Below are 24,955 nucleotides of genomic sequence, written 5' to 3'. Positions count from 1 at the left end.
CGCTGCTTCAACGTGGGTTAAGTATTACGTCACAGCTCGAAGCCACGCGTCACAGATTCACGCGTATACTTACGTGCTCCCGTAGGATATCTATATACGTAATTTTCCGAACAAAGGCTCGCTATACGGCGTGTATTCGTTGCCGGTGTGAATCGAGGGATATACATCGAGCGTATGAATCGTTATACAGGTGTCATAAAATCCGAGATAAAGTTGGTCATTTCGAATAGGGATAACATTTATTTCGACGTTCGTCGGTAGGCATGCTGCTTCAACGTGAGTTAAGTATTACGTCACAGCTCGAAGCCACGCGTCACAGATTCACGCGTATACTTACGTGCGCCCGTAGGATATCTATATACGTAATTTTCCGAGCAAAGGCTCGCTATACGGCGTGTATTCGTTGCCGGTGTGAATCGAGGGATATACATCGAGCGTATGAATCGTTATACAGGTGTCATAAAATCCGAGATAAAGTTGGTCATTCTGAATAGGGATAACATTTATTTCGACGTTCGCGGCGGCAGTTCAGCTTTAATCTGTTTATTTACGATCGGCGAATGGAGGGGCGATCCTTTCCGTCGATATTGAGACGTTCGACGCGTCGGCAGCCCGTTCGGTGTACAGTTTATGTAAAGGTCGCGACGCGCTCGGTTGGCCGCACGGACTGTGGCTTTAATTTTACGATAAGCCGAGAAACGCTGAGCCAACATCGTAAAGTCTCGAAGGTACTGTCGGCGCGGCTCGGATTTCTTCGAGCAATCTGTAATTAGATCTGTATCGTTTCCAATGGAAATTGTGACGGATGGAAGTCCGTATCAATTATACACTCGCCGCGTTTACGACGTTGAAATATCGAATTAAGCGTGACGCGATAATTGCTCGACCGATGGACGATTACGGCTCTCGAAAATCTCGTGACCACTCACGGCAGAATTATTCGAACGATTGCTCGCAATTTCCTGTCTTATATTCCCTTCCTGCACTCGTCACGAAATCGTCGAACAATTTAGGCCCGAACAAGCGCTATTTTGGTAATATTGATTTCGCTGTATCGTTTATCAGAGATACAGTATTTCGGGAGCATCGGTAATTCGGTTAATCAGCGAGTTAGTATGAAAATTAGCAGGTTTAATATCGCGTCGACACCGCTGATAGTAACGAGAGACCGAATCCTCGGAGACTCGGCCGAAAACTGACACTAATTAAACATCGTAGCCGCACTAACTCGTTCGATAAAGGGCCATAACAGAGTCATGGAGAGGGAGGAGGGTGCGCGCCACGGAATGCACGCGAAACGAACGCGACCTCTTTTCATGTAATTACCTACGAACTTGTGCATTACAGGTGTAATTATTGTTACGCAAAAGTTGCGCGTTGTAGATGTGGCGCTCGACCATCAGGTTAAACAAGACTGACCTAGGAAATACCATTTCGATTAAATTACCCTGTTGACACTGTGTCTCGTTGCTGAACAGCGTTACTTATTATGCTCTGGCGCGGATGTTGAGTTCGTACTTAACAAATAACGCTCCGAGCAGCCTGTCGGATAGTGTAAATTTATCTTCATCCAGGACGACGGTGTCCCTTTAATTTTCCATTAAACGTTATTAAAGATCCGAAAGGGAATGAAAAATATCGTCCTTCACCGACGATATTTCAACCGGTATTATATAGTCGAATACGCGAATGAAAAATTATCGCGTTTGCAGCGTAGTATAGTACCTGCTTGATCACTGGATCGGCCATACCGACGCGCGGATGAACAGTGTAATCGAACTTTGGATCAACCCGTTGATTTATTTAGACCGGTATAAATATCCGCTTTCCATTCGCTACATTTTCACACCTTTACGCACTGTGTCTCGTCGATAACGAAATACGTCATTTTAACGAGGCCATGCGTCAGGAATAGCCCATCAAACCGTCGCGGATAATTCTTTTCTTTCGTTCATTCGGGCGTAAACCACCCTGTTTGCCCTTTCTCGCGTACCTCACCTCGAGCAATTTTTCTTTAAACGTTTTCCACGAATTACGTGTTCGATCAGATCGACGGATGGAGCAGCGTACTTTTATCTTCGCTGTAATTACATTAACCAAGCAGAGTCTGCTTTTTTCCACCACGATGTCTGTAAATGCCGTCTCACCGTTTACCCGTGTAAATCCACCGCGTTATCCACCGCGAAACATTTTCGGCGTCGACCATTGTTACACGGAGGATATCATCCCCGTTCCCTTTCATACCGCTCACGATATCTCCGCTCCGTATCCCAAGGTTCGCCAGTTACAATCTCTTCCCATTTCTTCTCCATATTTCGCGCATTACCCCCGGCCATTCTCTACACTTTCCTTCTCCGCGTTCTCGAGCAATTTGTTTCCGTTTCGACCGAGGCGAACCGTTCGGCCGAACAATTTTCCAGCCCGTGTTCAAGCGCATTCCTGGATCAGACGTCGAAGCGATTTTCCTCTTTCTCCGCAAATCCCACACTCCGCTTTCTTTCCGCAAATCCCACGCTCCTGCCCCGAATGGCGCCACCTTTTCGTCTCTCACCTTTACGGCCATCCCTTCCCCCTCGCTAACGACATTTCCCCGGTACTTTCCCTTTGTCCAGAGATTCGGTATCGACGGTGCGCGGACTCGACTGGAAACTTCGTTTCTCCCTCTTCGTGCCTGTGATCCGGAAAATCCCTGGAACCCCGATGCACGCCTGTGTGCGCGCGCGCGTGTACGGGAGGGTGGCCACCCCGGTGCGTGCGTGTGCGACCACGGTTACGTAACCGTGTTTGCGAGCCGAGCACACGGGCTAGCACGAGGAGAGAGAGTTATAGTCGCTGGAGAGACTCGTGGCCGGTTTCCTTCGGAGCGGATATTTCCGCGAGTGAGGAATACAGATGCCAGGCATGCGGTGAGACAGGAAATGGAGAAGGCAGAAAGGATGGCCGAGGAAGGCTATACCGTGTGAACGAGGAACGATCAGGGACGAGAGGAGACGATGGGGTCGAGAGCCCAGGAGACCGAGGGATTGGATTAAAACTCGAAATCGAGTTGTCCTCTTCTTTCGCGCTCGGCCAAATTTACTTTGCAAACATTCCACATCCTCGGTCCACGACGCGATACGTCAGTTTTTCGATCCTTCTTCGCGCCGTCGCCTATTCTCTTCGCCACCCTTCCGTCGTTGTTTTCCTTTCGCGCGCTTATTATTCTTCTCACCCCTCGCGCTCGCTTTTATTCCCTCGTCGTCACGTCGTCGAGCTTTTCCCCCTTCGAAACGCTTCACGCTCATCCCAGACTCTGCCTCGAACGAAATCCGTTAAGAGGTGGATCCAGCTGTTGATAGTAGCGTGGAAACGAGGTTGCGCTTAATATCGTGATTCTATTACCAGCGATCTGGATAGAAACGTTCAATTCCGTTCCAGGGTAACGCGAACTGGTCCGGGAACTGGTCCGGATTCGGCATCGACCTCGCGGCAAATTTCATTTGCGTTTCAATGTCCACGTCGAGTCTTCGTCTCGGCTAATTAACGCCGCGTTGATTCCGTTCGGGTCACCTTCCCGGCCCTTGCGCGGTTCGCTCTATGACAGTAGTCGAGAACGACGTGTCCTTTGTGTCCGTCTTTCGTCCTCTTAAAGGACTCGCTTCCGTTCGATTTTTGCAGACGTCCTACTCCCCCCAGCGTCGTCACCCTTTGTCGTCACTTTCCCGTGTTCCTCCTTGTCTGTCGATCGTCGAATGGGATTCCCCCGATCCTGTCGTTAGAATCTTTTCCAATAACACGTTTGCTCGCAGACTCGCGACGACGAATCTCATTTGCACGTAGGAATTCGCGTTCATCCGACATTCCGAACCGCGTTCTTCGTCGATTAGTATTCTGACGCTTTTCATCGGATCCAATGAGATGGGAAAAGAGAAAGAAAAACGTTCTTTCTCGAACGGACGTCGAGGCGGGAATTAATTACGAGCAACATTCGTTTGCCGACACTTTAACCCGAAACGCAACTCGATCATTCGCGACGACGAAATAAAATTTTCTCCTAACGAAACGCGATTTTGCCGACACTTTAACCCGAAACGCAACTCGATCATTCGCGACGACGAAATAAAATTTTCTCCCAAACGAAACGCGTGTCTGTGGTAGGTAGTACAGGGATCGATGGAATTCCCTCGGATCCCTGTTCTCGATGTTCCACATAATCTCGTCGAGCATGATTAAAAAGGTCTTGGGTATCGAGTCGGGTCGCTCGCAATTGCGATTTTCGTCGATTACAAGTTACCAAACCAGATCATTGTTAATCCAATCAGAACGCCGTTGTAGAACGTCATTAATGACCACGGATCGATATCGATTGTGCACTCTCTGCAAGGTATCCCTTTCACCCGGGATGCTGCATCATCCCCTTGCATGGAGCAGCTTCTCTATCCATCCCCAAGTCCAGACGTACGTGTTCTCGTCTACGTCGCATTATGCTCGCAGTGCACGAGAATCAAAGCGAGTGAATCAATCTGGTGAACGCAGTCGGTTCATAGCCATGGCTTTCGCGATCCAAATTGTTATTACCGGGACGACATTGCGCCGTATTCGTGGAACAATGGCGCGCTCGAGTTGTCGCGTGCTCGACGCAACCACCTCGATAAATTTGATTCGAATCTGGCCAGACATTGGCCTACCAACGACTCGCTGGTACCGTCTTAAATAATGCATCTCCCTATTCGGTTCGCCGGAAGATTGGATCGAGGCAACCTCTCGATCAATATGCCGCACGATTTTCCATACGATACGAGGGTGTGTAACGATCGTGCACTCATTCCCTCCGTGAATTAACCCTTTCGCTGCGGAGCGCTCAGAAATGAATTGCTCTCTGGACAGCCGGCGTGACAGTGGGAGTTGGACTACGCAAAATTATATTCGAATTATATTCGATTATCGTGAAAAAATCTCTTATTGGTCAGTTACCGATAATAAATGCACGGCGTCTGAAGGGCACTGTTTGTTCAGAGGGAGCGACTCTGGCTGAGCAGAGAGAGGGTTAATTGGAAATTGTTTTTGCGCTCTCTTACTTTCCCATCGGCTTAAGGAACCCGCGTGCATCGGGCATTTTTAAAGCTCGTATCGCGCGTACAGATACCGCGATAGATAGGGTAAGTCGAAACTCATTCGCAGGCCAATCGGATCGACGCTCGGTTACGCCCGTGGAAATCGGTCCAGGCCACCATCGTCACAATGGGTCCAGGGAAATCGAAGTGTGGAATTGAATTCTATTCCAGAGTGGATTCGCTCGGACTATCGGAGTATCTTTGCCTTTCCAATTCTCTGATCCTTATATACGGCACACGGTAGCTACTACGCTTTTTACCATGCATTTATTATATTCCTCATCGCGCTACCGAGGTGAGTCCCTTTTTGCGCGCCAGATCGCGGGCATTCTCTTCAATTTGTCCATCGTCGTGGTCATAGAACGGGAAATCGTCGATGGTTGGGGAGAAAGCGAGAAAGAAAGTCTCGAAGTTTTTATACGTCATTTTAACGAGGCCATGCGTCAGGAATAGCCCATCAAACCGTCGCGGATAATTCTTTTCTTTCGTTCATTCGGGCGTAAACCACCCTGTTTGCCCTTTCTCGCGTACCTCACCTCGAGCAATTTTTCTTTAAACGTTTTCCACGAATTACGTGTTCGATCAGATCGACGGATGGAGCAGCGTACTTTTATCTTCGCTGTAATTACATTAACCAAGCAGAGTCTGCTTTTTTCCACCACGATGTCTGTAAATGCCGTCTCACCGTTTACCCGTGTAAATCCACCGCGTTATCCACCGCGAAACATTTTCGGCGTCGACCATTGTTACACGGAGGATATCATCCCCGTTCCCTTTCATACCGCTCACGATATCTCCGCTCCGTATCCCAAGGTTCGCCAGTTACAATCTCTTCCCATTTCTTCTCCATATTTCGCGCATTACCCCCGGCCATTCTCTACACTTTCCTTCTCCGCGTTCTCGAGCAATTTGTTTCCGTTTCGACCGAGGCGAACCGTTCGGCCGAACAATTTTCCAGCCCGTGTTCAAGCGCATTCCTGGATCAGACGTCGAAGCGATTTTCCTCTTTCTCCGCAAATCCCACACTCCGCTTTCTTTCCGCAAATCCCACGCTCCTGCCCCGAATGGCGCCACCTTTTCGTCTCTCACCTTTACGGCCATCCCTTCCCCCTCGCTAACGACATTTCCCCGGTACTTTCCCTTTGTCCAGAGATTCGGTATCGACGGTGCGCGGACTCGACTGGAAACTTCGTTTCTCCCTCTTCGTGCCTGTGATCCGGAAAATCCCTGGAACCCCGATGCACGCCTGTGTGCGCGCGCGCGTGTACGGGAGGGTGGCCACCCCGGTGCGTGCGTGTGCGACCACGGTTACGTAACCGTGTTTGCGAGCCGAGCACACGGGCTAGCACGAGGAGAGAGAGTTATAGTCGCTGGAGAGACTCGTGGCCGGTTTCCTTCGGAGCGGATATTTCCGCGAGTGAGGAATACAGATGCCAGGCATGCGGTGAGACAGGAAATGGAGAAGGCAGAAAGGATGGCCGAGGAAGGCTATACCGTGTGAACGAGGAACGATCAGGGACGAGAGGAGACGATGGGGTCGAGAGCCCAGGAGACCGAGGGATTGGATTAAAACTCGAAATCGAGTTGTCCTCTTCTTTCGCGCTCGGCCAAATTTACTTTGCAAACATTCCACATCCTCGGTCCACGACGCGATACGTCAGTTTTTCGATCCTTCTTCGCGCCGTCGCCTATTCTCTTCGCCACCCTTCCGTCGTTGTTTTCCTTTCGCGCGCTTATTATTCTTCTCACCCCTCGCGCTCGCTTTTATTCCCTCGTCGTCACGTCGTCGAGCTTTTCCCCCTTCGAAACGCTTCACGCTCATCCCAGACTCTGCCTCGAACGAAATCCGTTAAGAGGTGGATCCAGCTGTTGATAGTAGCGTGGAAACGAGGTTGCGCTTAATATCGTGATTCTATTACCAGCGATCTGGATAGAAACGTTCAATTCCGTTCCAGGGTAACGCGAACTGGTCCGGGAACTGGTCCGGATTCGGCATCGACCTCGCGGCAAATTTCATTTGCGTTTCAATGTCCACGTCGAGTCTTCGTCTCGGCTAATTAACGCCGCGTTGATTCCGTTCGGGTCACCTTCCCGGCCCTTGCGCGGTTCGCTCTATGACAGTAGTCGAGAACGACGTGTCCTTTGTGTCCGTCTTTCGTCCTCTTAAAGGACTCGCTTCCGTTCGATTTTTGCAGACGTCCTACTCCCCCCAGCGTCGTCACCCTTTGTCGTCACTTTCCCGTGTTCCTCCTTGTCTGTCGATCGTCGAATGGGATTCCCCCGATCCTGTCGTTAGAATCTTTTCCAATAACACGTTTGCTCGCAGACTCGCGACGACGAATCTCATTTGCACGTAGGAATTCGCGTTCATCCGACATTCCGAACCGCGTTCTTCGTCGATTAGTATTCTGACGCTTTTCATCGGATCCAATGAGATGGGAAAAGAGAAAGAAAAACGTTCTTTCTCGAACGGACGTCGAGGCGGGAATTAATTACGAGCAACATTCGTTTGCCGACACTTTAACCCGAAACGCAACTCGATCATTCGCGACGACGAAATAAAATTTTCTCCTAACGAAACGCGAGTCTGTGGTAGGTAGTACAGGGATCGATGGAATTCCCTCGGATCCCTGTTCTCGATGTTCCACATAATCTCGTCGAGCATGATTAAAAAGGTCTTGGGTATCGAGTCGGGTCGCTCGCAATTGCGATTTTCGTCGATTACAAGTTACCAAACCAGATCATTGTTAATCCAATCAGAACGCCGTTGTAGAACGTCATTAATGACCACGGATCGATATCGATTGTGCACTCTCTGCAAGGTATCCCTTTCACCCGGGATGCTGCATCATCCCCTTGCATGGAGCAGCTTCTCTATCCATCCCCAAGTCCAGACGTACGTGTTCTCGTCTACGTCGCATTATGCTCGCAGTGCACGAGAATCAAAGCGAGTGAATCAATCTGGTGAACGCAGTCGGTTCATAGCCATGGCTTTCGCGATCCAAATTGTTATTACCGGGACGACATTGCGCCGTATTCGTGGAACAATGGCGCGCTCGAGTTGTCGCGTGCTCGACGCAACCACCTCGATAAATTTGATTCGAATCTGGCCAGACATTGGCCTACCAACGACTCGCTGGTACCGTCTTAAATAATGCATCTCCCTATTCGGTTCGCCGGAAGATTGGATCGAGGCAACCTCTCGATCAATATGCCGCACGATTTTCCATACGATACGAGGGTGTGTAACGATCGTGCACTCATTCCCTCCGTGAATTAACCCTTTCGCTGCGGAGCGCTCAGAAATGAATTGCTCTCTGGACAGCCGGCGTGACAGTGGGAGTTGGACTACGCAAAATTATATTCGAATTATATTCGATTATCGTGAAAAAATCTCTTATTGGTCAGTTACCGATAATAAATGCACGGCGTCTGAAGGGCACTGTTTGTTCAGAGGGAGCGACTCTGGCTGAGCAGAGAGAGGGTTAATTGGAAATTGTTTTTGCGCTCTCTTACTTTCCCATCGGCTTAAGGAACCCGCGTGCATCGGGCATTTTTAAAGCTCGTATCGCGCGTACAGATACCGCGATAGATAGGGTAAGTCGAAACTCATTCGCAGGCCAATCGGATCGACGCTCGGTTACGCCCGTGGAAATCGGTCCAGGCCACCATCGTCACAATGGGTCCAGGGAAATCGAAGTGTGGAATTGAATTCTATTCCAGAGTGGATTCGCTCGGACTATCGGAGTATCTTTGCCTTTCCAATTCTCTGATCCTTATATACGGCACACGGTAGCTACTACGCTTTTTACCATGCATTTATTATATTCCTCATCGCGCTACCGAGGTGAGTCCCTTTTTGCGCGCCAGATCGCGGGCATTCTCTTCAATTTGTCCATCGTCGTGGTCATAGAACGGGAAATCGTCGATGGTTGGGGAGAAAGCGAGAAAGAAAGTCTCGAAGTTTTGAAAGCCACCCGACGACGGAGAAAGGGGCGAGGAGAAAGAAAAATGAAATCTTAAAAGAATTACGCGAAATTTTTATCGTATTCGTCGGCAGATTTACGATCAAAGTCCGTCCAACTCGCTTCCAACCCTCGACATGGCCGACATTGAACGACTACCAAATGGTTACTCCCGGCGTACGCCTGGCGATAGCTTATCCGAAACTGCTATTAACAACTTTCCATCATGACTATTGTTTAAAACTGAGCTTCGATACTTGGAAGTTCTTGGATGGAATTTTCGTTGCGCGAAAATTATCGGACTTGCGAAGTCCGGAACTCCGTTATAAGTTATTTACTATAAGTAGCTCCGTGTAAGCTTTTATAAATCCACGGCTATTAAATATCGTATTAGCTCGAAGACCGAGGAAAGTCAGAGGGTCGACTATACTTTAGCGACTAATATTTCTCTGTGAAAAATTTCCGAATAACAGTACGGTACTTACCTGTCTCGACGCTCCGGAAAAACGCAAAGATCTTCGGCGAGCTGCTCGTTAAAGATCCTCGTTAAAGATCCTCGTTAATTAAGCAAAGTAGACGAAAAGAGTACACGCAGAAGAGGCTCGCTGTGCGGAAGCGAATCGTATCGTTATCGCGATCCAACGGAAGATAACGAAAAGGGCGTAGAGGGTATCGGAAAAGACAACACGGTCGATTCGTTTTTAGTCTTTCTTTTATAAAACAAAGTCGTAATGTACTGATAGTTCCTTTCGTTTAATGTCAGTATACATCGTAGTACTCGTATTCCTTGACCTTCTTAACGGTTTCACTGACGAACGATCGATCGTTCGCGTCCGGGGTGGACGACGATCGATCGATCGGGCTCAATCGATAGACCGAACCTCCGGGGTTGCTGTAAAAACAGGCAATTCGAGCACAACGGCACGGCGAACGTAGACCGGTAAAGCTGCTCGGATACCACCGTTCATTTCGTGTTTTATTTCCGCTTCCTTTTTCGAAAAGCCCCGTTTAATTATTACCCTCCTTGTTACTGTCTTTCCTTTTCTCTCTCCTTCTCCCCCCAACCCGACGCGTAAGCTCGACTTTCTTTCGCTTAAAATGCTAGAAGGAGTAGCTCGTGCTCTGCGAAGTACCTGTTTTCTCGTGCCGGTTTCCACATTTCGGCTCTCTGTCTCTCGCATTCCGATCGCTCCACCAGACCTCTCACTCTCCTTCGTCTCCTCCGGATCTCTCCTTCGCTCTCGGAGAATTCTCGAAGAAATTATTACAATATATGTATATGTATATATATACTATAGAATCGCTATAACATCTCGATATACAAGTAAACCAATCTCAACAATATTCCGCGAAACTTCGTCTAGATAAAATTCACGTAAACCTGTACATCGTTTGGAATAATCCGAAACTAAGGCGATCGTGTATCTCTATGTACAACGCAACGATTATCACATGGTTAACCATAAAATTATTACAACTGTACAGAAAGTTGCTTCGGTTTCTCCTTAAAGAAAGACACGTTCGATATTATTGCCATCCATTTCGCCTAACGCCTCCCTCCTCTTCTCCCTCTGCACCCCTGCATTTTGACGAGGACAACCGCGATCTTTTCCCTTTCCCGTCTCTATCCTCTGAAACGCGTTCCGACCTACCGACCACGCAGGAGAGAAACCGGCGTCTCCGATATCCGCGATAACCGTCTTCCGGTCAGACGGAGAGGACGAGCAAAAATCGGCGCCGAACACGAGCGACGCTCTCGCATTTCCTTTCGCGTTTTCTCCCTTCCGTTACGCTCGTCTTACAGCCCGCAGCCTTATCCTGGAAACGAACGTCGGTCGTGCGGTGGGTCCGCGATCGTGACGGAACTTCCGGTTCGCGACGAGCTCCGCCGAGGGTGCGCTCGGATCCACCTTTTCGCTCCATCGTGTCTACCCCTTTTCTCGGTTGTTCGCGAAACTTGCGAGAATATACCACGGCTTTCACGTTTTCGTTTCTGTGAGATTTTCCTTTCCGGAATTCGTTAAATTTTCCACGAGAATTTCCCTGGCCACCATCCACGCGATTCGTGCGGAGCAATAAGTAGCAGCTTACGTTCTCGAAAGACGCGGCGCACCCTCTGCTAGTTCGACTCGATCACGCTCGAGAGGATGGAGAATCCTCGAACCGGTTGCGAAACTGCGATTGCGAACGGAGAACGGAACAGGGCGGAAGTACATCGCGGACGATGGAGAGTTTCGCCGGAAGCGATTTCGTCGACGTCGCTGGAATTTTTCGTCGACGCGAGTCGCAATTTCGTTGTATAAGAACGAACTTCCTAACGAATAAACTAGGTACCTCCGTTCTCCCTTTCGCTGCGTCGTGACGCAACTGGAAGCGGGCGGACGCAGCGGAGAGCGGAGGCGTCTCGTATAAAATCCATTATATTCCACGGAGCGTTATTGTCTCCCGTTGGGGGATCGCGATCGAAAACTGGTCCTCTGAATCGTCGTAGCCGACTCACGGCGATTCGATTACGCGCCGGCTGGAACGAGTTTCTCCGGCGAACGTGTGTTTATTTTATTTCGGTATTTATTTATTTATTTTTCACCGTAGTCCAGCGAATTTTCCACCGTCCGCCATGTTCTCCCTCTGTCCTCGCTCTCTGTCCCCTTTTCTCCCTTTCTTCGCGCGCTCCCGCTCGTGACCGGGCGAAAATATTTAAACTCGTGGAAATGTAATTAACGCGTCGGAACCGAGCGTTGTTTCCGCGCGCGCGTGCAGCGATTCGCCGGATTCGAAGGGTGGCGAATGTTTGCCGGGACGGGGGGCACGCGCGATTATTGGCACGGTATCACCGTGGGATGAAATCTCATCGGTATTATTCGGTGCCGCGATCTTGAGAGGAACGCTCGTGCAGAACCGGTGATCCGTCAGCGTGCTCGGCCTCCCCCGTTTCCGTCGATCACGCTATCGCATGCGCGCTCTACGTCCGTGACCAATCAGCCGAATACGTAGACGAATACACGTTGAGGAAGGAATGGAAGACTTTTATAGATTAAACTTGACGTAAAACGAATTCCGCGCCCATCGAGACCGCTTACTTTCTTCGCTTTCTCTCGGTTCCGCGTTCTCGCGGGTTCGCTCTCTCGGTGTTCCGCCGGCTGTACACTCGTGTCCCGTAACGTGCGCTCCGTTTGCGCCTGAATATGCGTGTGTGTACGTGTGTATGCGTGTGTGTTCGTGTCCGAGCAGGAATCTGTGCGGAGAGGAAAGTGTCGCGGGACAGCGAAGGTTCGCGCGCGTGTGCCGTCGAATTCGAATGGGAAAGAGTACTCTAAGTAGGAACTTAAATTTTCTTCGAGAGTTCCTGCCGCGCGTCCATTCGCTGTCCCGACCGATCACGGATTCCCGCGAGCGTGCGATAAAAACGGGACATTTCTCTAAACGGAAATTACGAAGCTACGTTTTACAGACTCGGTGCACGCTTCCAACGTTGAACTTTTGCTTGGTCTGACTTTTCGCGTGGCTTTACGAAGTAGGCTGACGTTATTGCTGCGTACAGTCGCGGGATCGTCGTCGAGAATCCACGCGTTTTGAAGAGAAACGAGACGGAATAAAAAGAACGTACAAAATCGATTCAGTCACGTTGAATCGGAGTCGAGTCGTGTGCAGCATTGTCGGTTTTCTGTTTCCTCATTTTGTTCTTCCTCCTCTTGACGGTAAACGCAGCGAGCGTCAGTGAATCGTCGACGACGTGGTTCAGTTTCGAAACGTTACGGTTAATCGCTAACAACGAGTATCGAGATCAATTAGTCGACGCTGGGTTCGACGAAAACCTGTGTTTCGCTACGGAGACGGATCACCCTCGCGATCGTTCACGTACACAGTTAAAAAATCAGAACGAAACGACGCCCATTAGACGACAGAACGGTCGAGGCGCTTTAGCGTGACTACGGGTAGTCGGAAATTTTGATTTGCGTTAGAATCCGGCTCGTGACGGAGCTCGTGCAATTCTCGAATCACGACAACGAGGAGATCGTTGCTACTCTTTCGTACCCCGTTCGACGCGAGTTAGGTAGTGGCTTAGAATAGATCTGGAACGAGGTACCGTTTTCGCGCATCGATCCGAAGCTACACGACCTCGCGTTCGAGCGGAACGCTCGAAGGGCTCGACGAGAGGTCCGCGAACGAACGCGTTCGTTCAGCGGGGTGTTGTGATCGGTATTATCGTTCTTCGTCTGATTGTTCAAGCATTTTTCGGTGTGATCCGAGTGAGCGCGTGGTTTGTCGCGGTCTTCCGGGGCGGTCGAGGGCGCGTCGGTACTCCTGGATCCAAGATGGCGGCGCGATCGATGGACCCACGAGTATCGGTCGTGCGAACCGCGACGCGCGAAATCCTCGATCCGACAATCGCGATGGAAATTCGCAAGGTTCTCGTTTCGCGTACGGATCGGATTACAACGAGCGTCGGCGAAACGCGATTAAACGTAATGAATATTAACCAGCGGAATAATCGTGCTCCGTTCGAAGCTTCATCGACGCCGGTCTGCCAAATTAATAATTACCCCTTTGACATGACGTAATTCTTCTTCTATCGGATCGCACGGTTGTTCCGGGATCGAGGACTCTGTTCATGGAAGAGAATAAGAGCGATGACGCTCTGTTCGTTGTCAGGAGCATCCTGATCGCCGCGACGCGCGATCGCGCGAGAGATGAAATTGTTTTTCGATTGCCTCGAGGCTCGTTCGAACCACCGAGCGACGAGGACACGAGCGAATATGCTGGAAATTCGCGCATGGACGTTGCGTGGGACCGGACTGGCGCGTCCTCGCGATTTGTCACCTCGCAGCGATCGCACTTCCGGTCGCCTCTACTGCTGACAGGCTCGCGTCTCGTTTAATCGCGCGCTCGCTATTGTCTCTGGATAGAATTCTCGGCTCCTCGTTTAAACCGTACGACGACGTCACACCTCGGTTTCCCTCGTTTCGCTTTCGTTTCGTTCATCGTCGTTTACGCCGATCGATGGTGAATCGACGAGAACCGCGCGTTCGCTTACATCTAGAAACGCTACTACTCTCGAAGAAAGATGGAAACGAGCCGGAACCGGTCGTCCTTGGTCGCGTTTCCGCTCTCGACTCGAGGTCGAGTATGTCCAGCAATGGCCGAAAACGGGCTCACTTCCGGCTGTCGGTTTTGTCCTATGTACACTAAAACACCGCTCGCAAATACGACCCGGTTATCCTTCGATTACCGTAACTATAGTCTCGCGTTCGCTTTTGATCCTGCGTAGCTGCACTCTCTCTCTCGCTCTCTACGCGACAGACGATCAACGCTATTAGACAGTAGAACTTGTTGCATCGATAATAATGTCGGCTAACAATGACGGTAGTAATACGATGACGATAATCTTTAATGATATTTAATAGTCATCCGTAATGTCGGTACTCTAGGTATGTATATATATATGTATATGTATACGTATATACAATATAATACGATTTACAATAATTTACGATAATCGATACCATAAATCGTCTTTTTATTCTCTTTCTCTCTCTCTCTCTCTCTCCCACCCCCCTCCCCCCAAGTATCTAGCCCCACTGCCGCCATTTGCTTATCGGAAACTTAGCCATCGCCAAGCCCGGCGAGCGTGGTGGCGGTAATCGTCGATCCCGACACACACACCTTGAAAGCGTTTTAGTGATATCACAGTGATTTCATTGCTCCAATATTATCGATAGAGTTCGTCTCGCGGCGCTTAGCGCGAGATCGTCCGGATTACTCGTCCATTCGTATCCTTCTAAAGGGAACGCCGTACGTCCACCCCGGGTGTGTACCATGCGCGCGGTGAAAATGAAATATTTTTCATTTCCGCGGTGGAACGGTGGCTGGAATGGAGGTTTCGGCGTAACGGGATGGTAAATTAGCGGATAAATTAATTCGCGTCGTCTGCGCCGTATTAAAGAACGGGGAACAATGCGCGGCTCGCGCGCGCGCACGCGCCCTCCGGAATTATAATCCGAGCCCGTTTTTAACCGCGATGGGGAATTTCGAACGGCAAACATTTCGCTTAGCATTACAACGGATGGCGAACAATGCCGGATGATAATTGAACCCGTAAATAAAGGTGGCCGGGTTTTAAAAAGGGACACGGAAATGGAGGAAGCGCGAATTAATTACGAGTTGCGCGGTGTGCACGCGCGTTAGGAAGGCGCGCCTTTATCGCGCGTTTAACGCTGTACAATTTCAATCGACTGTTTAGTTTGCATAATTTTCCAACAATGCGTTATTAATGCAAGATCATCCGGATGTAAATTTTACGAGTTTACAAAACTTGCACGAGCAATAAGTCTGGGTTAGCGAGATAATTAATGCAAGTTTTTGGTGTGCTATTCGCAGTGAAATATACTAGGTTCCTCTGGTTTCCCACGGACGGGAGAACGAATCTCGGAAGTTTGCGTTTCCGGGAGATGAATCGAGCGATAAAAGTGTCCGGTTATGACTGTATAAATCGTGAAGCGGGCACAGGTCGGCGCTGGTTGTCCTCGGTCGGTCCTTTGGGTATCGAAGGGAATGTTTCGGCAAACTTTGATTGGAATTTCGCGGCTAGATTATTAGCGTTACGGATTAGGATGGACGTGACGAACGATCTCGCTCCACCTCGGAATCTCGTGCAGACAAAGGGGTGTTGCCGCTCGACGAGTAGAAATAATAATCAAAGTCGATCCTTGGATCCCTACGGCGACGCTGGATTATCCGATATACAAGAATGATCGATGGTGTGTAATAAGAACGAGAATGATATTGGCGATAATAAGAATAATGGTAATCTGTTAATAATAATAAGAATAATATTAGTAACAATATACATATCTGTGTACAATGTGTATAAATACAAAGTATCGTGTCTTCGTTAATTCATTAATCTCGTGACAACGTGTCGCGTGTCGCTTAGGTTCAGAGACGGTACGAGCGTAATATTAATTAGAATGATCGTTTCTTTTAAATATATATCGTTTACCTTGTCCTCCATCTTTCACAGCGGTCCATCGAATACTCGTTCTTCGTCGTTCCCTTCGTTCCCAAGTAGTCAAATCTCGCCACGTCCTTAGGTCTTTCTAATGCTGCTTTAGTTTCTTATGCCTATACCGCTTAAGTTTTAACATCGCGCGTATGGTAATGTAATTAAGTACTTACTGACACACAGAGAGATTCATCGAAAAATTTGGTTTGCAAAAAATTCGGTCGACCGCCTAAGGCGAGGTCGCCGCGTACACGTAGTTTCGTTAACAGTATTAATGGTAAACGACAGTACGTTACGATAATTACTTAGTACGTTGCATTTTACGGATTCACGGTACTCTCTTCTTTCCCATTCCTCGTCCCTTTTCTCCTTCCCAGTTAGCCGATACGTAGTTTCTCGCCGAATCGCTTAACCTTACCTATCTTACAAGTAACTCGTTTACAGGAAAAAATCGAATCTCGCTGTCGATACTTCGCTTATGCCTTACATCGATCTAATTAAGTCTGAGAGACTAACAACGAGGAGAAACTCTTCGACTCTTTTATTCCTTTCTATTGCTCTGCGTGGGCCTGTGTATACGTATATGTGTGTGTGTGTGTGTGCGTATCTGTCCGTGTATACGTGTGTGTGCATGCGACACGATCCATCGCCACTGCGACGTGGAATCGTTTCCGACGATCTTCGATCGATCTTGCTTTCCGGGAAACACGGCGAGCGTTCGACGAGGAGTAGGAGACATCCGCGAAATCGAATACGAATAAGGATCTCGAAAAATAAGAAAAAAAAAAGAAAAGAAAAATCGAGAAAAAAGAGGAAAGAAAGGGAAAAGGGGAAGAAGGTGTAAAAGGGAAGAGAAGGAAAAAGGGCAGAAGCTCTGGGGATTTCTCCGCGTCTCTCCTCGGCTCGACGATTTCTGGGTCGCGATCGAAAGCGATTCGAGGGCTCGAGACGTGCTTCGAGATCCATAGATCGCGAGGAACCGCGAACGTGTTGGATATCGGCGATGACGAGACGAAGGAGCGAGGAGAAAAAAGCAGCAGGGAGCCCAGTATCGATGCTTGATCGTCTGAAATATTACCGTGCATCCGGCTTCGCGGTTCGAACGTAAATTCCACTCGGTTACGTGTATCCATCTCCGGCTTCCGTTTACGCGTTCGAGAACATAATATCTTACGAGAGCATCTCGAGTCCTTTTATTTCGTGCACGATAAATTCCCAAGGACCCAGTCGACCGTCTAATGCAGGATTTCACGTTACAAAGTATGCGCTGTAATATTTCGAGATGGGGTTGCGCGAGTTTGCGCCGGGGGTTGTATACGGTATTGTTGGAGCGAACGGGGAATCGAAGGGTGAAGCCCGAGTCAAGGAGACAAATATCGCGATGCGAACGCTTCCATTCGTTTTTTCGTCCCTGGTATTTCTCTTAATTCTACATGCCAACCGCTAATATCGCCGCGGAACGCCACAAAGGTAGCCGAGGTAACAAATGCGCGTCACGTTCCTCGAGGCAGTCGAAATCAATTTCCATAGAGGCAACCGCGTCGAAAAGTCTTGCCCGCTTTTATCCCCGGTTTTCCACGCGAAACCGCTCGATGGTTAACCGTGCAAACGTTGCGTTTGCACCCCGTTGCGGCCCACTCGAATAATCATCGAGGGTGCATCGACCCCGTTTCGCCCTTTCCTATACACGCGATCGATGCATCGAGATCGTTACTCTCTCGATGAAAATCGAAATAAAAATATCTATCCCGGATCTATACCCCTCGCGTACGCGCGTTCCATCGATCTCGGCTACGCCGGTAATCCGCTCGATCTTATCGGCGCGACCCTTATTGGCCGCGCGCAGCACCAGAGGAACACCGTGTCGTTCGTCTACCGCCGCGACACTTTGCCCCAGTTCGCCGTGTAACGCGTCGAGCTTGGTCCGAGAGAGACAGTGGTAATGCGGGGAGAAAGCCAGGCACACGCGTGTATTACGTACAACGGCACACGTATGTACGCTTTATTGATTTATCGCTGTAGCGCGTTGCGTGTCACGTAGATGCGTGCACGCGTGACATATGCACGGGGGTGGCTGTAAAGGGGCTGCGGCTAATTCGTAAATTAGTTTCGAGCGTGAGCTTGGAATACGCGCACGGCGCGTGTATATGGAAATCGTTTTATCCCGGGAATGTTTTATTTAGTCGTTCGTTTGGAACGCCGACCGGGTAATTCGTGGTAAAAATTTCTCGTCCATCTTTCCGGCTGGATATATCCTCCACGGTTATCCTCGATGACGATCCTCGATGACACGGTCGATCCGGAGAGCAAAAGCCTTTTTTCGAAACACTTTTTCCGCCTTTGGAAACGGAAACGGAAACAGAGGGCGCAGGTGTGGGTGTGCTCGCGTGTCGGATTCGCGCGAAGCGTATACGAACGCTCTTAAGGCTTAAACTTCGCCCGGAAATAGCCGGATTTTGATTCGATTTCGAGCACTGAAGCCCGAGGGTAATCTTTTATTCGGGTTCCTCGCGGGATGATCTTTAATCTGCGAAATAGAGTGACCAGATTGAACGCAACGGTGGAAAAGTTGCGGGGAAATTGTTTTCCGAAATTTGTTCCGCTAGGTGGGCCGTTCTCGATTTGCGACCATCGTTTTTCGCGCTCTTTGATTCGTTTCGGATCACTGGCGGAGAGATAGGCATACGCCAACGTTTCCGCTCGTACCTGCAACCGTTCCGCCTATTCGGAACGCTCGTGTGAACGGATCGGACTGGCACGGTATCTCGTTTCTTGCGATTTCGATAACGATGGGAATGGAGATTAAGTACGTAGAGGCGAAATCGAATGGTCGGATAGGAGGAACGATGGAGAATCGGCGCGTGTATCGGTGAGCATATTCGATCGAGTAAAACCGATGCGCGGCCGGATAAAAGGGGTGGATGTTTGGTAAAAGTGGCGGCAGGTTCGTGCAGGTTTGATCGATTTCGGGGGTGGATACGGAGCCTTGGCGAGGCCGGCAGGCGTTAAATTATAAAGCGGCCGGTCGCGAATTGGCACCCCAGCTCGCAAACATTGCGTAATGCCGCGTAATAATTGAAACCGCACCGGTCCTCTGTGTTGGCTTCCACTGGCGCCAATAAACAAATAAAGCTGCGCGTTCATCTTTAAACACGGTCCTGTCGAAGTGGAGCGTAATCAGGTTTAATATTTCAAGCCGACCGAGCTGATATTTCCTCTGCGTGCCCGTTCTTCGCTCGCGACAATTTCAACCCCCGTCGCTGTCCATCGAGAATCATCCTTCTCTCTCCTCTCTCCTCCTCCCCTTTATACGCATCTCCGTTGTTCGATTTCGCTCTTAAACCGCGGAGAAACTCCCAAATCGCGTCTTCGCGATGACGCGTCATCGACCTTACCTCTTATTTAAATCGACAGAATTCGAGAAAACTCTGCTGATTAAACGATTACGCGATTAAACGTCGCCGCGTATATCTGTCCTATGGATAAACGGTGTGTACCTATTTAATAGGAAACATGCTCGTCTCTCGTTTCGTGCAATTGTCCTACGACGATCGTCCCGATCACGTCTCTCGTGAACTCGTGCTCGCTTCGAGATCCTCGCCCTTCACGCGAACGTGTCCCGATGTGCGTATATAATCTCGCAAAGAGTAAATATCGTTACACGCGCCACGCGTGTTACCCGTTCCGAAAGTTTCCGTTCCGCGTTGCGCGGGAACGGGCTAACTCGAGGCAACACTCCGCGACGTGTCCCAACCCCCGTGTTCTCTTTCTCGGTCCCCCCGACACACCGCGATTTTCTCTCCCCCGAAGAAACTTCGCGCCGATGGTCGTTGCCTCGGACATTACGGACACCCCGTCTACGCGCCCCCCGCGAATCGAAGCGAGATCACGCGAACGTAAAGTCAACTAGGTGCCCGTCGGTGATACCGGAGAACGGAGACTTTCCGAACGAGCCACTCGCGACGGCCGTATTATATACACACATACACGTAGCTGCTATACATATCTACATTCACGTACATCGATAGTAAGTGGATTGTCGCGACTTTTAATTTACAATCGGACCGTGTGCCGTCTGTCGAAGGAACTCGGAGAAGAAAGAATGCCGGGGGTGGCTGTGCGCATTCCTCTTCCCTGTGGAAGGACGAAATGGCGAGGTGGGTTGGATGAAAATGCACGACGCGCGACTTCTCGGAGGCGAGATCGCGAAGCACGGCTCGCTTCCAGCGGGAAAAGTCTCGGACACTTTTCGTTCGACGCGTAATTAGTTCGCTATCGCGACGCAGCCGCGTTTTCCAACGCTGGCTGCTGCCAAGTTCCATCTGTCTTCGATGGTGTCACGTTGAATCGACAACCAGTCGGAAGTTGTATCCGATCGAGGTAGCAGCGGCAGCTGTTGCCGAAACACACCGATAGTCCGCGACACCTCGTCGTGGATTCATGGCTGTCACTGGCAAACGGGCCATCGAATTTGTCGGCTCTCGCTCTCGCGATTTCTTCCCGGACACGTTATCCTTGAAATTCTCCGCGCGCCCGTCTCCGAGGTTCGCACTCGACGCGATCCAAGGTATCCGAGGTATCGCGCGTACTCGAATTTCGCTCGAGCTTTATATATTCCAAAGTTCGCCGCGAGAGTTTTCCCCGATCCCGAATTTGCCGGGACTCTCGCGCGTAAACACCTTCCGCGCGTGAAACTTACTGCCGCAAGGACGACGCCTCAAACGTTCCAACTCGAGGCTGCTTCCATCGGCGTCCCACCTCGCTTGCGTCGCAAAGGCGATCGAGCCGCCGGTCGATTTTCCATCGCGGTACCTGGAGCACGTTCGCGAACGTTCGTCCAGGCTCGACGGGATTATTTGAACAGTATCCTGCGGAACGCGCGACGGAAGTCCTTGTTGAAGACGGTGTAGATGAAGGGGTTGAGGGCAGAGTTCATGTAGCCCAGCCAGAAGGCGATGACGAACGCCTGAGTGGGTATCTCGATGCCCGGGAACAGAGGTTTCGCGATGTAGAGGACGAAGAACGGTAGCCAGCAGGCGATGAAGCTGCCCATGATAAAGCCGAGTATCAGAGTCGCTCGTTTCTCCTTCTTCCTCGCCAGTCTCCTCTTCTCTCTCTCCGGGTCCCGTGGTTTCGACGACTTGGGCTCGGTTCCCGACTCGTCCTTGCCAGACGCACGCCCCCCGTCGCTGTGCTCTTTCTTCAACTTGCCCAGGTTCCTGCGGCCGAAGATCGGCTGGCAGAGTCGAAGCTTCAGAGGCTTCACCACGGCACACCTGGTCACGACGCCGCTGTCAGACGACGACGGGTCGAACTCGGACACCATGTCGACGTCGATGCCGACGCTCAGTGCTCTGCTTCGCGGCGGCACGCTCGATTGACCGTCGCCGTTCACCGACAGCGTCGCTTTCAGGCTGCTCTTTTGCACCGGCACCGGGATCGTCACCTGTCCAACAGATACCATAGAACAGGGTTACTTTTGCTCTCACGACGATCGGCGGTAGTCGTTTCGAGCATCGCGCGTGATCGATTCGATCTCCATACCAGAGCGATAAAGCACCGTGGCCCCGATTCGCGGCACCTTTATTCGATTCTGTTTGTACGAGGAAACAGTCGTGCGAGGAAACTGAAATCCAATAGCGAATTTCTGCTTTCGGAGATTTACTGGCTCCACTTTTATGCGCCGCGCCGCTGCCTGGCGAATCTCGAGGACTGCGTCGTTGTATCGCCAAACAGGATGTATTCGCATCCCGACCACGAAACCCGAGTTATTGGGTAAGTGCATTCGGGATGCGCGCGTGGAGACAGGTGTCTTTCGTGTCTCGAGCTATTCGATCCCGGGGAATCTGCTACGCTTAGAAAAAGACGTTCGCCAGAGATGTTTGACGTTTCGCTACCGAGTGCGGAAAATTCAGGGAAAATAAGAGAGGATGCCCGGAGGGAACGGCTCGAATCGGAATACATTTGAACGAGCTCGTAACACGGGTCACTTCCAGTTCCGTCGTAACGAAGGATAATGTCTGCTCGACTTCAGGTACGAGTACGCGCGTTAAAGTACCCGTAGAATTCGAAATGCGTGCTCGTAACTCGAGCGTGATAGATGGCCGGACTCGCGGCGAGTCGTGGAAGAGGGTAACATCGTTAAACCCACGGAACGCCGTGTCCCATGTCAGTTCTCGAATACTGGGTACGCGTTTTAGGAGGCGGAACATTCTCATCGGAAGTACACCCTTGCCGTGGAGCAATGCAAAAGTAACGCGACCTATGTGTAGGATGTTTTTTAAAATTTATCGAGGTGCGATGGTCGAAGCGTTTCTGCAGGGAACACTTCGCCAGGTCTAGAGGACTCGTTAGGATCTGGCTGATCTGGCCAGATGGACCGTAGGAGGTCGGGGCCAGGCCACGCGAGGTACTCTGCGTTGCAGGAAAGAAGTCATCTGAGAAACTTGTAGGACCGAATCCCCACCAGCCCAATCATTCTAACATCGTGGCAGAAGTAGAGTAAAGCGCTTCCCTTATTGGTAGAATTGATCCTTTCCTATTAGCCCGGTCATAGAACACCGTGTGACAAAGAAAGCGAACAAAGCAACGAGACAAAGTGAGACAGACGCAAAAATAGATGCAAGAGCGTAGACTCATCCCAAAGCGTAGTAGTGCTTCCAATTCGTTGCAAGTTACTTCTGAGATAACATTTCTTTCGCGGATATCTTACGCCTATATTAACGTGTCACGTTACCGAACTTGGAGATAGCAGTTTCGACAGTGTCATAGAAGAGTGGGTATTACTAACGAGAGTATAGGCGGAGCAAGTGGAATACCCCCCTTGCCACGCAACCGAACGAGATGACTTCTTTCCTGGAACGCACAGTAGTCTGTTTTTCCCCGCGAGGGTGACCCTTTAGAGGGCCAAACTCGGAGAGAGGAGTCTCCTCCACTCTTGGCTCAGGATGCCACGAGAGTAATATTATTATTCGTATAATGTTTGTCTTATTGGCGATCATGGGTGCCCACCGTGACGCCTTGGTAACGGTTGACAATCGACTAACTGTCAATTTTCGTTCAATTTTTACAATTGCAAGTAGTTCAAGCGCTCCCATCATCAATGACCACCGTGACGTGACAGGAGAAACCGTGACCAACGTGACAGTGAAAACGTTAAGGGATTAACCTTCAGCGTGTCCTTTTCTTCCATGGGGATGCTGCTTCCTCCCCCAGGATCCGCCTCGGAAGTACTGACATCGCTGGCAAAGTCGCAGGTGACGATGGGTATTTGAACCGGCTGGTTCTCGATAGTGGCGACGTTCTCCATCACCGAACCGGGTGGCTTCTTCGTTTCGGTGGCCGGCGTGCTCTGCGTGAAGCTGGTCTGTCTGACATCCGGCGACTCGGGTGGTATGACCGCGCGAGGACGCGGCTGCTTCCGGATGCCGCGTCGCGCGCGGGCCTTCGCCGCGAAGTAAATGCGTATGTACACGAACACCATGATGCACGACGGGATGTAGAAGCTGCCGAGCGCGGAATAAACGACGTAGCCGATGTCCTCTGAAAGCTGAAACAGAAATGGATGGAACGTTGAGTGGCCACTTTGTCGCGCAATGGTTTTTCCTTCCTTTTGTTTCTTCGCGGCTAATCGTAGTAATTTGTCGCTCGAATGTGTTTCGTCGTTCAGAGCTGGTGGACCAGTTGGCGTGCACGGCACAACTGTCCGGCTATTCGAGCGCGTACCAGAACGTAAGGCAGAATATTGGAATCTTGGTAAAAATTCGGCATTTCCCTTTGGCTTTGCACGGTTCACCAGCGAGTAATAGGAAATTTTTTACTGCAGTGGGATTAACGTAAATATATTGTCTCGACAACTAGGAGGACGCTGAACGAACTTTCAATCGCGCAAAGCATTTCAAGTTTCGTGCGATTGCGTTCGTTACGGGAGACGGTGATGGGCAAAAGAGCGTTGGGGATTCATCTCGCGTTCAGGGGGTTCAAAGGGAATAAATTTACCGGGATAACTTTCGTCGGCTGGGAAAAAAGTTGCTCGCTCAATTTGACAAAATATGGGATTACGCGACAGTACGCTTGATTTTTTCCGAGTTTCTTCGCAGTCGGGGACTGGATCTACGGGACCTGGGTAAAACCGATTCGTGAATGAACGCGATTTCCATATTCCGGTGAAACTTTCGATCCTGTCAGCCCGCGAAGCAGAGGGTGGGTTACGTCCTTTCCGTGTAATAACTTTTACGGTCACGCTGCCGTACGAGCGATACGCGTACGCTAGAACTGGGTTACGCTGTTCTACAATGCGAACGGCGACGTTCCGCTTAAAAGTGACGTGCACGCGGCCTAGAACGTGAAATACGAGCGCGTGTATTACACGCGCGTTAGAATTTAATTCAATTTAATTTACTCCACGGTCTCCTTCAAGCTCGCTGGAATAAAATGGGATGCTGCCCCTCAACAGGGCTCGTTTGATTCCGTGAAATAACTCCATCGTCACCGGAGACCGACCTGGTCTCCCATTTGCATTTGAATTAACAACCAGGCGTATTCATTTACCTATTAATCGTCGCAACGGACAGATTCGTCGATTCTTTTCATTCGACGAAGACCTTTGACCTACGATAATTCGAATTCCTCGCACGGAGCGGAGATTAGTGTAGGGATGTTGAGAAGGCAGCTTACTAACAGTGGTAAATATAAGAAGATTTATTCTGAACTGATTCTAAACTTTTTGTAAGTGCTAAGGACTCTCACACTGACTCTGGCTAGCTATCTGTCAAAAACTGTTTCCTTCCTCGAGCTTACACTCTTATTTAACTCTTTGTAGACAGAACAGTTCGAAGATAACCGTATCTGGTTGCTGCCATGATAGGAATTTCAAATTGTCAGTGCACATTCCT

General features: G+C 50.1%; 1 protein-coding gene across 1 annotated transcript in view; it reads right to left on the bottom strand.

The window, feature by feature from the left end:
* Positions 1 to 20,913: 20,913 nt before the first annotated feature.
* Positions 20,914 to 24,955, bottom strand: part of Octalpha2R (alpha2-adrenergic-like octopamine receptor) — a 123,052-nt gene continuing 119,010 nt past the window's right edge. Inside the window, exons 3-4 of the mRNA XM_017904943.1 lie at positions 23,230 to 23,610; positions 20,914 to 21,507 (exon numbers count right to left, since the gene is read on the bottom strand). Coding sequence (XP_017760432.1) covers positions 20,914 to 21,507; positions 23,230 to 23,610 — 975 coding nt within the window. The remainder of the gene's footprint in view (positions 21,508 to 23,229; positions 23,611 to 24,955) is intronic.

This window comes from Eufriesea mexicana, unplaced genomic scaffold (genome assembly GCF_001483705.2).
Source record: "Eufriesea mexicana isolate 0111107269 unplaced genomic scaffold, ASM148370v2 scaffold3527, whole genome shotgun sequence".
NCBI classification, from domain to species: domain Eukaryota; kingdom Metazoa; phylum Arthropoda; class Insecta; order Hymenoptera; family Apidae; genus Eufriesea; species Eufriesea mexicana.
The sequence above is the reverse complement of the archived record's forward strand: the minus strand, read 5'-3'. Positions and strand labels throughout refer to the sequence as shown.